This window comes from Diplotaxodon limnothrissa, linkage group LG1 (assembly GCF_057381915.1).
Source record: "Diplotaxodon limnothrissa isolate DT_005_m linkage group LG1, D_limnothrissa_male_GT1.1, whole genome shotgun sequence".
Classification (NCBI taxonomy): domain Eukaryota; kingdom Metazoa; phylum Chordata; class Actinopteri; order Cichliformes; family Cichlidae; genus Diplotaxodon; species Diplotaxodon limnothrissa.
This window is the reverse complement of record NC_140596.1, coordinates 18,283,658-18,296,011: the sequence shown is the minus strand read 5'-3', so window position 1 is coordinate 18,296,011 and position 12,354 is coordinate 18,283,658. Positions and strand designations below refer to the sequence as shown.

Here is a 12,354-nt window from a genome sequence, read left to right as displayed (position 1 = left end):
AGAGTCACACAGCCTTCACATGCAGAACACACATTCACACACACTACAAGAATACAGCTTCAACAGCCATACTGTATGTATGTGGCGCTTGTAGCCAAAGACTGAAATCCCCCCGCCACACACACACACACACACACACACACACACAGCAGGTGGTGAAAAGCTGGCCCAATGAGCTTCTCTGCTCCACTGTAGCTGTGCCACATTAACAAAGCCCTCCAGGGAAACCCTGTAGCGCAGGGTCACGGTCTGGTCACATGCCTTACTTTCTACACATTTTGCTTTTTCTCCCTCAAGTTGTAAATCTTTCCTATGATACGGTCACATTTTTCTATATCCCTTCAACTCTACCTCCTCACCAGCAGGCCACAGCCTTTGTTGGGTCTTCCTTTTCTTTTCTTTTCTTTGTTTTAAATGATACTCATGTTTTGCCCATTTAATCTTAATTTCTTCCCCTTTTCTACCAACATCCTCTTTCTCTTTGACAGGACAGTATTGCTGTATGTCTCTGCATTACAAAGTCAAAGTGGGTCAAAACCTCTCTATGGGACACACACTTTGGTGGTGTAAAAAAGAAAAAAAAAGAAGACTGCAATGATGAGCGCTCAAGCATGAGTGTTTTTGTGCATTAGACTGTTTACGTGCAGACATTTAAAATAAAAAGCAGCTGAAACCTCAGGCCAGTTTCAGGGCAGCTTCCTGTAACAAAAAAAAAAAAAAAAAAAAAAAAAAAAAAAAAGCACATCTTTACTCAGCGGCCATTTCTTCCATTAGTTTCCATGGCAACAAAACCTAACAGACAGCGTCAGCTTACGGTAGGTGTGGTCAGGACACTGACTGATTTTAAGTACTTAACTCTGACTAATACTCAATAATGGAAAGAATCGATAAATGCAGCAAGGTGATGTCTAGAGGAAAATCAGAGAATCTGATAAATCAAATCTGTGTGTGAGGGGAAGTGGTGGTAAGGCTGGCAGTGTTGGGGTTTTTTGGGGGGAGTTAAAAAAAAAAACAAGGTATGTGAGACCAGAAGATGGTTGACGATACATGAAGTGAGACACGAAAGTGAAAAACGATAGAAGATGGGGAGCATTTGGGGGGAGAGAAAATAAAGTGAGTGTGCAAAAGGAGCGTGAGGTGAGGCGAGAAGTAGTAGCAGAAAGGAAAGCAGAGAGATAAGGGGTGCAGATGGTGGTGGGGCGGCTGCTGGGGGGGGAAGTCATATCTTGTCTGCACAATGGCAATTAGTGGCCTAATCCTCCCCCCTCACCTCGGAGAGCCATTACTCTACCCTGCAAGACAAGGCCAATCAATAGCAGCCCACTCAGCCAGGGGAACGGAGGTACACTTAATACAGCTCTAGTGTCACAGCCTATTCACTCATCACACGCTCACAACATGCATACACAAGGATGGGGAACAAATAAGGCTGGAGGAATGGAAGAGGTGAAGTTGGGGGTGCTAAGCAACAGACCTATACTCCATCTATTTCACTCACCCCCCCCATCTCTTCCTCCTCCTTTTCTATGTAGAGGCAGAGCAGACCAGAGAAGAGGAGGGCAGACTAAATAAGAGAGCAGGAAGAGAAGCGCGTGAGGGTGAGGAGGAAATAAAAGAGACAAGTGCCTTCTACCAAACGGCTTCATTCTCTTCTTACAGCTTGCAGAATTGATGTGCTCTTCTAAGCGTCCTTCCGCGATGCATACGCACACTCGTACACAAGGACCACAAACAGCTATTATTCCTCTATCCTTCCCCCCTCCTTCTCTCTAACAACACCCCATGCAACCACCACCCACCTACCAACTTTTCGTACACCCTCCTTCGTTTTCCTTCTGTTCGTCAAACACAGTGCTTGCCAAGCAGACGTAAATCTGTCAGGCTCGATGAACAATTTTTATAAACACACAGTACTTGCAGCAAGCAATAGCAACTGGGGATGTCTACGAGAGGGGCTGCATGTTTAAATGTGTACCATTTTTAACCTCCTTCCTTCAATGTCCATATCAATGTGTGTGTGTGCGTGTGGGGGGGGGCACACCTTTTCCCCCACATTACTATGGCCATATGATAGGAGGGGGAAAAAAATCGCATATATGAGGTGTGTGACTGGCACTAACCTGGTTGCCATTCTACCTATACCGAGAGAAGATGGCCATACATGGTGACCCTGTAGGGAGCAAGAAGAGGCAGGAGGAGTAGGAGGAATAAAGCACAAGCTGTTTTCCCCAGGGTCTAAAACAGGCTCATCAGCTCTCAACCTTCACTTCATTAGCAGTACTGATTGTCACTTGCTCAGTGTATCGTGGTGTGTGTGGTGTGATGACGGGGTTGAATGGAGGGGGTTGCAGAAAAAGAAAAGCCGTAGGAGACGGTAGAGAAAGAAAGAGCAAGGAAAAGACAGAAAGGGAGAGAAAGCTGTCTTAGTCCCAAGCTGCCTGTGATTAATGTGAGGCTCCTTTCTCTATCGCCTCTTCTATTAACAGTCCCACTCTCCCAGACTGCCTCCACACTTGACCGCTCAAGCTGAGCTGCACTATCATGCACACACACACACACACACACACGATGCACCCAACAGAAGCAATGAACAAACGAAGTCGTAGTCAGAGGTGTTCCTGGGCAGACCAATGACCCAGTGAAAAAGTTGACACAACTCCTCAGTATTCAACACAACACAAAAATCTGTCAGTGTTGCCAAAAGGCACCTACCAACCCTCTGCCGCCACCATCACCAGCAACACCCCTCTCAAGACAGCCAAACAGAATCTGCTCCCTTCCACCCACCCACCCACCCACCCACACCTCGTCCTCCACCCTCCTTCCTCCCAGCATGCATTACAACAACATCAGCACTTAATTAAACAGTCCATTTCACACCTGGTGTGCATAGCAGTGCCCAGCCAACCCTGCATCCATATGCCGCCTCACCAGCATGCACTAGCGCAAGCCTCAACACGTGCACTCTCACACACAAACACACGCATACACAAAAACATTGCACACACCTGCTACTACAGTCTTGGCCATGCACTGACAACACAACACAAAGCCTGTAATCTGCATCGCTGTGTTGGGGGAGGGGAGAGGCACACAGTGTGTATTGCTGTGCCAGGGAGAGAAAGGAAGACGGTACAAGATGGCGGATGGAAATAAGAGGAGCTATCCTCTGTCCCTTCGGCTGACGGTGCAAACGGTACATTACGTTTAAATGCCGCGCCAAAATCAGGAGAGGTGTAAGGCTGCTGTGTATAGATAGAGTTAGGAAGAAAGGGGACGCAAATAAGCTTGTTTGTAAGTGTTTCAGGGACAGTCACGGCCTGCAGTGTTTTGCCTTTGAGAAACACACATACACACACACACACACTGAGCACAGCGAGGCTGAGCGAGCTCCAGGCAGGCTCCAGATGGAGAGGTCATAGACACACTGCCCCGCTGTCCCAGCATGCTCTGGGCTCCCAGAAACAAGGGAAGCCTCAGGCCACACACGCACACACACACACACATACAGATACACACAATATGACCGACACCCCAGGTTCTTCACAAATCTACTAATTACTTCCTATCCCTCTTTTATCCAGCCAGCTCATTCCAACTATCTTGTATACCTTTATTTTCCCTCTCTTCATGTTCTCTCCAGGCAGTGCACTACGGTTGGTATGGACACAGCCATGAAACTCTTGTGATGTTTATGTGTCTATGAGTGAGTAAGAAGAAACAACAGAGAAGATTAAACCCAGGGCTGCCTAATTAATCAGATATCAGCAGGTCTGCCTCTTTGAGGCAGTGTGTTAACTGTGTCTGTGTGCATTTGTGAGCATATGTGTGTGTTTTCAAGCAAGTGTGCACTGGATGAGAGTGTGTCCTTTATGCTGCTCCGATACTCATTATCCATCACCTCCCCTCTTCAACGCAGCACTCAGTACACAGAGCTATTCATTATACTCGCCACAGACAAGTGACAATGTATGTGTGTGCGCGTGAATGGGTGTGTGGGTTTGTATATAAACAGCAGTCGTGCTCAGGGTCTTAAATCAGTTCAGCAGCCGGTGGCAGTGATACTTGTACTCAAATCTAACTAATTCCTTCAGACCCGAGGACACTGAGTCATGGCACCTTGTATATACTGCACTATTTACCTCACAGCATCAACAGAGGGTGAGTGAGAAAGAGAGGCTGAGTCAAAAGGTAATGAGAGGACAGCAGGCTGCAGCATGCAAAGAAATCACGAGGCTTACACAGTTGAAAAGGCAACTGTTTGTATGTGTGGGGTGACTGGGTGTGTGCTCTGTATAAATACAGGCTCTGCAGACAGAGAAGGGGCTTGAGCTTCAGGGGGACTCGTGTCTCTCTGCCCACCCTGGAGATGGTGCTCCTAACACAGGCAGTCAGCCCTTATGCCTGATGGCTGACTCACTGACACGTCACATCCTACTTCAACGAGGAAACAGCAGGACTCAAAATAATAAAGGGGATTTCTTTTTTGTTCTTTTAATAAAAAGGTGGTGAAGTTTTTATCAGACAGGATCAAGTATTTGTATGACATAGACAGAAGCTCTCTGTCTTGGCAGATTGTGAATTACAGATTGTCTACTTCAATCTGTAATTCACACACTTTTTTCACCTTTTAACACAACAAAAAATAGAAACACACAAGAACTTGTATTTTGCTTTCCCTGTGTACTCTACCAACTAAGAAAAGGGGGCCTTGTAACAAAAATAAGGGAAAAGCTGCATTTATAAAAAGGAGTCCACAATAAAAATGAAAAGGCAGTGTTTGACAGAGCGAGAGAGAAAACTGTGACAAAGTAAAGGGGCTGGCATGCAGGGTGGAGGGAGTGAAGAGAGTCGATGGGAAAGAAGTACTGAGGGGGAGGTGAGGAGAGGTTGGGTCTGAGTGCTCTCTATGGGTGTAATAAATCGTCTGCACGGCTCTGGGTCCCATACTGTAGTGGGCTGGGGAGCAAGGTGTCCAGGGACAGCCAGAAAGGAGGGGACCATCTGATTTAGGAGCCAGAGCAAGGGTGGACAGCTGGGGTAGCTGAGCCTCTCTGGAGCCAAGGCACAGAGCCACATATACAAACACACACACACACTCACAAATAATGTCGTCCTATTGAGGTTCTCTTGTGTAGAATGTAGTTTATAACCTTATTTGTATGTTTACGTATGCACCGGTGACACTTGGGTACACATATTTAAGACATATTTGCATGGGTCTACGTAGTGGAGAGACTAGTTTTGCATAAAATGAAAAAACAAAAACAAAACAAAGCCAGAAATCTACAAGCAAAAATCCACAAAAACATTTAAAATGAAACATCTGAAGACTGAATTCTGGTTGGTTTACAGTTATTAACAAGCAACTAAACCACTTAGTGGTTATTTCACATTCATACAGCTCCAACAGAGCAATTCTAGTGAAGTTTCATGTGTGTAACCACTGACAAGGAAGTATGTATGACAGTGAGTTGGAGAGTCAAGACACACACAGTGACAAGCAGGCCCAAGTGTACATGGATTCACATACAGCACATTAAGTGGGTCAGCTAGAGTGGCTCCCTTCATACCAGCCTCTGTGGGGACACCAACTAATTTAACCCTATGTGGATATCCCTACATTGCTAATAACAGTTGAACACAGCTATGCTGGTCTTGGAGTATACATGCATGCACAAATATGAGCACTTCTATAAACACACACACACACACACACACACACACACACACACACACACACACACACATATATATATATATATATATATATATATATATATATATATAAGTATATAAGTATATATATATATATATATATATATATAAGTATATATGTGGACACAAAAAGGCTAAATATACAACCCACAGACAGCTTACAGGAAGTGCAAAACACCAAGTATGGCTATGTGAAGCAAGATTAAGATATAAGACACACCTGGAACAGGGTTTGGTATTATCAAAATATTTTCAGCTAACCACTTTACAGTCTGACCTTAATACCCAAATTAGAAACTCTAACCTTAACGTCGTATGGGGACCTATTATGTATTTTCCTGGAATACTAGAGTTGATTTGCATGAATCATTGTTCAAAATGACCTGTAGTTTACTCACACTGGCTCTTGCTTCTGCCCCTCAGTTCACCTTCTGTCTGAGAAAAGCTCCTTTAGCTTCATATCCTTTAAAAGCACCGTTTGTCTGATATGACCATATCGAGGCTACTCCAGCTCTAACAGTTAAACATCATTTTTCAAGTGAAAAACACAACAGGAAATGCTCACATTTAAATAAACACTATATATTGGTCTGTAAATTTACACTACTCAGTGCATATAAAACTATTAAGATCTCTGTCAATAAAAATAAAAATAATTCTTTCTTTATGTGAAAGGAACTCTTCCTACGGCACTACAGATCAGATTTTAGATGAGAATTCAACTTTCAGTTCCGTGTAACATCCCTGTCATATGGGCCGGCTGGCTTTACCTCGCGGTTCTTCTGCCTGTTTTGCCAGTTTACGGAGGGCTGCAGCAAATCCCGAATGAGTTGACTGGGCAGCTGGGCTTCCATTGGCTACGATAGAGCCATTGAGAGGTGACGGGGTAAGAGGGCTGACCGTCGCCGTGGTACGGGTCGCCGTGGAGATCATTCCTAATGATGGTGACTTTGGCTCATGGCTCATGCCTACAAATGAAGAACAAAGGAAGAGAATGGAAAAGTATTAGGGACCAATACTGCATTTCCATTAAAGAATGAGAAAAAATTCAAGGCATGAGGATCTGTGTAAATAAAAATACAGCGTGTGGAGCTGGGTTTCTGTTTGTGACAGCTGGAGAGGATGGGGGATCGGTGGTGTGAGGGGTTGAGGAGCAGAGGGGCTTTGGCTGTATGGCATAGGGTCAGAGGTGAGAGGTTAGGAGGGCAGGTCACTCTTTGTTTTGCTCAAAGAGCTGCAGTTGACTGCATGTGTGCCAGAGGTCCACGGTCATAGAGTTTACATAGCTCCTCTACTGAGCATGCGCCAACATTACTACCTTTAAATAGAAATATCATATTTGTTTAAAAAATTCAGCACAAAAATATTCAGAGTGCCTTTCGGTTCCCTCACATAACCATCACTTAAGAAAATGTTTCTCACACTGACACTGAGCTTAATTGAAAAAAACAAAACAAAACAAAAAAACACTACCAATAAAAGAAAATGCTGCGTCGCAAAGAGAAACAGACTTAATATAAAAGTGAAATTGATGACAGTCTGGGCTAGAAGAAGCTCTGATGGCTGAAGGGGTTAGAAAGGGTGAGGAGGGCTGAGAGGGTCTGTCCTTTCCTTCCTTCCTGTGTATGTGTGTGTTGAAAAGTGACACCATGTTGACAGCCCCACGGTCAGTGGAATCCCTAAATGCCAGAGCGGTGTCTGATACCCCTACGTGCTCAAGCAAAACACACATACACGCACGCACGGACACACAAAGGAAGGCTCGGAGGACAGTTTAGCTTCAGACTCGAATAGCTTCTGTTACACAAACAATAACATACACACAGTTGTTCTGAATTCTCCCTTAAAAACAACATTTAAAATGAACTTTCAATGAACATGATGACTAAGATCTGCTTACTAAAAAGTAGCAGTTTGGCAAGCAAGTTCAGATCTCAGTTTTCCGCAGAAGCCTAGCAGAGCGACAAAGGTACATTTTCACTTTTAAGGGTACTTTTTCTATATTTAAGCCTAGCATCCCCACTACTCGGGTAATTTTGGCCTCTGAAAACAAAAAACTTTCTTGGAACAGTCCTGCATTTAGTATAAAAACTCCAGGATTTGGTTGGGCAGAAACAGAAAAATTTGTAAACAATGGTGCAAATGCCCACGTTTGTTTACCGATCTTATCAGTCACAAAAATTCAGCTAAGATTTTACAGTTCCCATTCATTTTAGGATTATATTTTACTCGTGTGGGTACTCCTGTCACTCTAAAATGTTGCCAGATTTGCTTTGCAATTTACGCTCTTATACTTTTTTGTTATTTTCAGTGGCTTTTATGCGTTTCATGTTTGCATCACACACGCCTGTCCAGTGAATGGTCAATGTGATTTGCGGTTAGGTTAGCAAAGCTGAAGACCATTTCTGAAAGTGTGCACAACGGAGATTGTTTTCATTTTAAAAACACTGCTTTAAGTGAAAATGTATTATTGTGGATGTAGCCTGAGAGGGCTGTAAAAAGATCATTTTCCCTTCTGAGAAGAGAGCAGAAGCAGAGCACCGTGTGTGTGTGTGTGTGTGTGTGTGTGTGTTTTCAAGTGGATACACACACAGTGGCAAGTCAGGCATGAGAGAGTGAATAGCATTCCCAACACCTCTCAAGTTGTCCTGCCTGTAACCTCCCAGTTACCCAGTGCACTTTCAATGAACCCAGCAAACAATTAATAATGGAATCACTAAAGTAACACACACAGAGCCTGGTGACAGACCGGCAAACAAGCAAAAGCACACACCAAGTTCAACTCCATTCCAGTAACGTGACTTAAGACAATAGCGTGCTACTCTTCCCTCCTTATTTAGGGAAAGTCCGACAAAGTCAGGAGGACATATTCAAGGAACTTTTTCTAAATGAGTAACTACAGAGACAGCAGCTTATGGTTGACTGTATCAACCACACATATAAACCACAGCACAAACAGAAACAAATGTGAGTAGCAGTGAAAGAAGAGACGAACAAGCACGCAGCCTGACAAATACACGCAGAGGCGCACATCCGGAGTTCTCGCAGCGGTTCAAGAACCCCCCTCACAGATAAAAAAGTGTGATCGAAGCTTCTTACTGCACAAAGGAGTGGAGCCGCCTGCATCTCCCATGCCTGCATCTTCTCATTGAGCCCAGCCCAGTGCGCACCGGTAACGAGCGCCAGGACACACACCATCTTACTGCTCCCTTCTCTCTCACTCACTCCTTGCCTATCTCTCTCGTCCTGCCCGTCCACTCTCTCCCTGCCTGCCCGGCTGCCTTCCTGTCTCACAAAGACCGTGTAGAGCTTATCTAACAAAGCAACACACTACGCACGCCGCCTCTCTCTCCCCTCCGTGCTCTCGCTCGTTCTCTCTCTCTAACTGAGAAAACAGAAATTCTTAGGCTAGCAGCTGCTGCGATGTCACATGACCTCACCCCCACCCCCTCCCCACAGTCTCCCTCACTCCTCCTCCTCCACCCTTCTCAACCTATAATTCCTCAGCCATTTGTAGATAACAGACACAGGCATGCATGCCCTGCAAAGGCGAATTGGAGGAGGGGGAGGGGAGGGGAGGGAAGGAGGAGACGGAGGAGGAGGAGAAACAGGGAAGGGTGCTCAGCCGGTCATCACATCTGACCTCATTGCTGGCAAGCGTCATGAAGCGTGTGCGTGTGGGGTCGTGTATGCATATGCATGAATGGAGGGGGAGCAGGTAGGTGAAATATGCGAGGCTCCCTTTTTTTTTCTTAAGACAAATACAAAGAAGTTAGGAGAAAGAAAGAAAGAACATGCCCTGGCCTGTGTCAAGCCCTACAGCACAACACAGAAACTCTTTTGTAAATTATTAGCCTCAATTCAACTCAGTTCAATTTGCTTTATTCACACATTTCCACAACTGAAAATTCTCAAATTAAAGTGAAACTAAGGCTATTTCAAAGCAAATACAAAAAGAAAATCATTCTTCTCCTTTTTACAGTAACATTTGTAACATTTCACACAAATGAGGATGTCATACCAAAACACACACACACACACACACACACACACACACACAGGGGTTCCTTTGAGTAAACACACAGCACAGTATGCCACAATTAAAAAGAGCTGTTATCAGGGTGGGGGAGCCTAATGTGTAATAGTGGTTGGGGTGGAGGACTCAGGAAAAGGGTAAAAGTGTGGGTTTGACTTCCCCTCTCTGTCCTGCTGTCATAGCAGGGGTGTGAATGACTTGTTTTAGTCATTTCCTCCTTCCGCCACTCGCTACTTTTCTCAGAACAGCAAAGGAGCAAGTGAGCGAGAGATACAATTTTTAGGTTAAAACAACATAGTGGCCAGCATTTCGCCAAATGCCACCTCCCAGAAATCCTCTCTGTTCCTCGAGAGAAGTTTGTCCCTTGTGAACACAGGACCACCACAGTCATTGCTGTTTCCGGCCTTCTCTTCCATTTTTTGTCTAAAACCACGAAGATCAACCAGCTGGTTCTGAACAACACATCCTATCAAAGATTGGTGGTGTGTGTGTGTGCTTATGCTTCTATGTTCTGAGTAATCTACCAGCAGTCACGAGTAACATAACTCATAAGGAATCCTTTTCTCATGGTTTAAGTCTTGCTTTGTTGCATACACACACACAATCTATCCCCCTATCAGTCTGCCCTCATTTCCTGTCACCACCATCTCTCATCCAGTAAAGTAAATACCCAGAAATGGAAAACAAACAGTGGCATTTTCCCAGTTAGCTTCCAACAACAAAACAGATAAACACCTATTACTTTAACGTACTAATGATTACAAATCATGTCATCAGTGACAGTGTGATTATATTTCTTTCTAAACTGAGAAAACACAAGCCATGCACAAGCCGTGTAGGCTCTATTTTCAGACTAAGTGAAGAAGAAGACTACGATCTAAGGAAAGCATGAGTAATGTCTCTTGAATTTCCAGATAAGTGGGCCTGCTGTCATTTCTTAACATCACTCAGTTACAACACACTTGCTCAGGGTGTGCAGTGTCAGGCCTTTCATTCTTCAAACAACCAGCAGATGGCATCGTCTAACAGTCAATCAGGGGAATCCTCTGTCAGTAAAACAGCATATGTCACAGTCCTTTAATCCAGTAATACACAAAAGAAAACGGATACAATTTAATGATATCGTTGTGGATTAAGAGAAGGACAAACCAAGGTTAAGGATGTTAACGCAACATTTACAGAGATATGAATAAATTAGATCTATTGACACTGGAGCAAACGCTGAGCATTTTTTCTGACAACCCAAGGGTTAAAGGAGTCTATTACACACCAAGCTTACTGATGCAATTAACCCTTTCTGTTACGCCCTAAGGGAAAACAAATACAAAGCCCTGAAAAAGAATGTAGACTACAACAGGCTACATACAAACATGATTCTACGCACCCACAGAACAGATTGACTGCTAAATGGCATACAGTAAACGCACTGTTTTAACACCCAGCTGGGAGAGAAGCAGATCACTAACTCCCATAGTCAAACAAACACACTGACACACACAGTTCCACCCTTTTGCTGGTTGGAATGCAGATTAGGCTTTCATGCACACGCTCGCACACACGCGCACACACACAGGGAACGTAAATCCTCTTGGCTACTGTATGCCCTGGCCAGTGGAGAGATAATGCAGTGGCAGCTCTAGCGAGTGGTTAATCTTTAACCAGGAAGGGATTTGCCTATCAGCTTGTTAAAACTAGCAGTGTCGTGCTGCTGGCCCATCTATTTGATCCAGTCACCAACCTGTCTTGGCCAAGTCCAATACAGCACGGACTGAAACTGTACTGCCAACTGACACATGACAACTAGTGCGTTTCCATGCTTTACTTCACTCAGGCAGCAGATGCCTCTTTTCTAGAGGCATGGTAAAGCACACTTCAGTCGTGCCACAATATTGTGGCTCTGTTTAGGAACAGAGCCAAACCGGTCAGTGTCTCGCTTAAAATGAGCAATAAAAATGTCATTACAATAAACCAGTTGGCTCAATGCATGTGGTCGGGCAGGCGACTGAAGCAGTTTCTAAAAGCCTTGCTGTGCTCAGCTTTGAATACTTCTGTAGCTCTAATGTAATATAGCTGTGTGGTCTGATGTTGTGTTCCACTTCAACATTCCAGTTCTTATTTTCGTCTACAGCATGAACGCTGGTTTCTCATAATCTGTTCTTTGATGTACTACAATGTAGTATCAGAGCTATATTTGTCAATACAACACAAACATTTACTCCCACTACTTCAAGGCTAAATGAATTCTAGCATAGTTCGTTCCCTGATTAGCAAAGGACATTTGATATTTGTTTTTTTATCAACAGGCCAGTATTAAATATTTGAATAAGGAACATTGAACAAGATGTTAATGGAATGCTTGAACTTCAAGTGACGTGCGTTTAGTTCAGTTTTTGCAGACATGCCTCAAGCATGTCATCAGCTAAGCGTCTCGCCCAAAAGTAAGAGGAAAATTATTTTTTTCTTACATTATGGGCTCTAATCAGAGTTGCTCAGCAGAGCTAAAAACTGATGGCAATTCCCAGAGGGAAAGCATATATCAGCTAGACCGTCACACCTAAACCTCAGACAAAGTCGAGAAAATCAAGTTTCGACTTTGTCCA

General features: G+C 44.1%; 1 protein-coding gene across 1 annotated transcript in view; it reads right to left on the bottom strand.

The window, feature by feature from the left end:
- gse1b (Gse1 coiled-coil protein b) overlaps window positions 1-12,354 on the bottom strand; it is a 168,361-nt gene that overhangs the window by 17,205 nt on the left and 138,802 nt on the right. Inside the window, exon 3 of the mRNA XM_085372779.1 lies at window positions 6,489-6,686. Within this exon, the coding sequence (XP_085228905.1) occupies window positions 6,489-6,686 (198 nt within the window). The remainder of the gene's footprint in view (window positions 1-6,488; window positions 6,687-12,354) is intronic.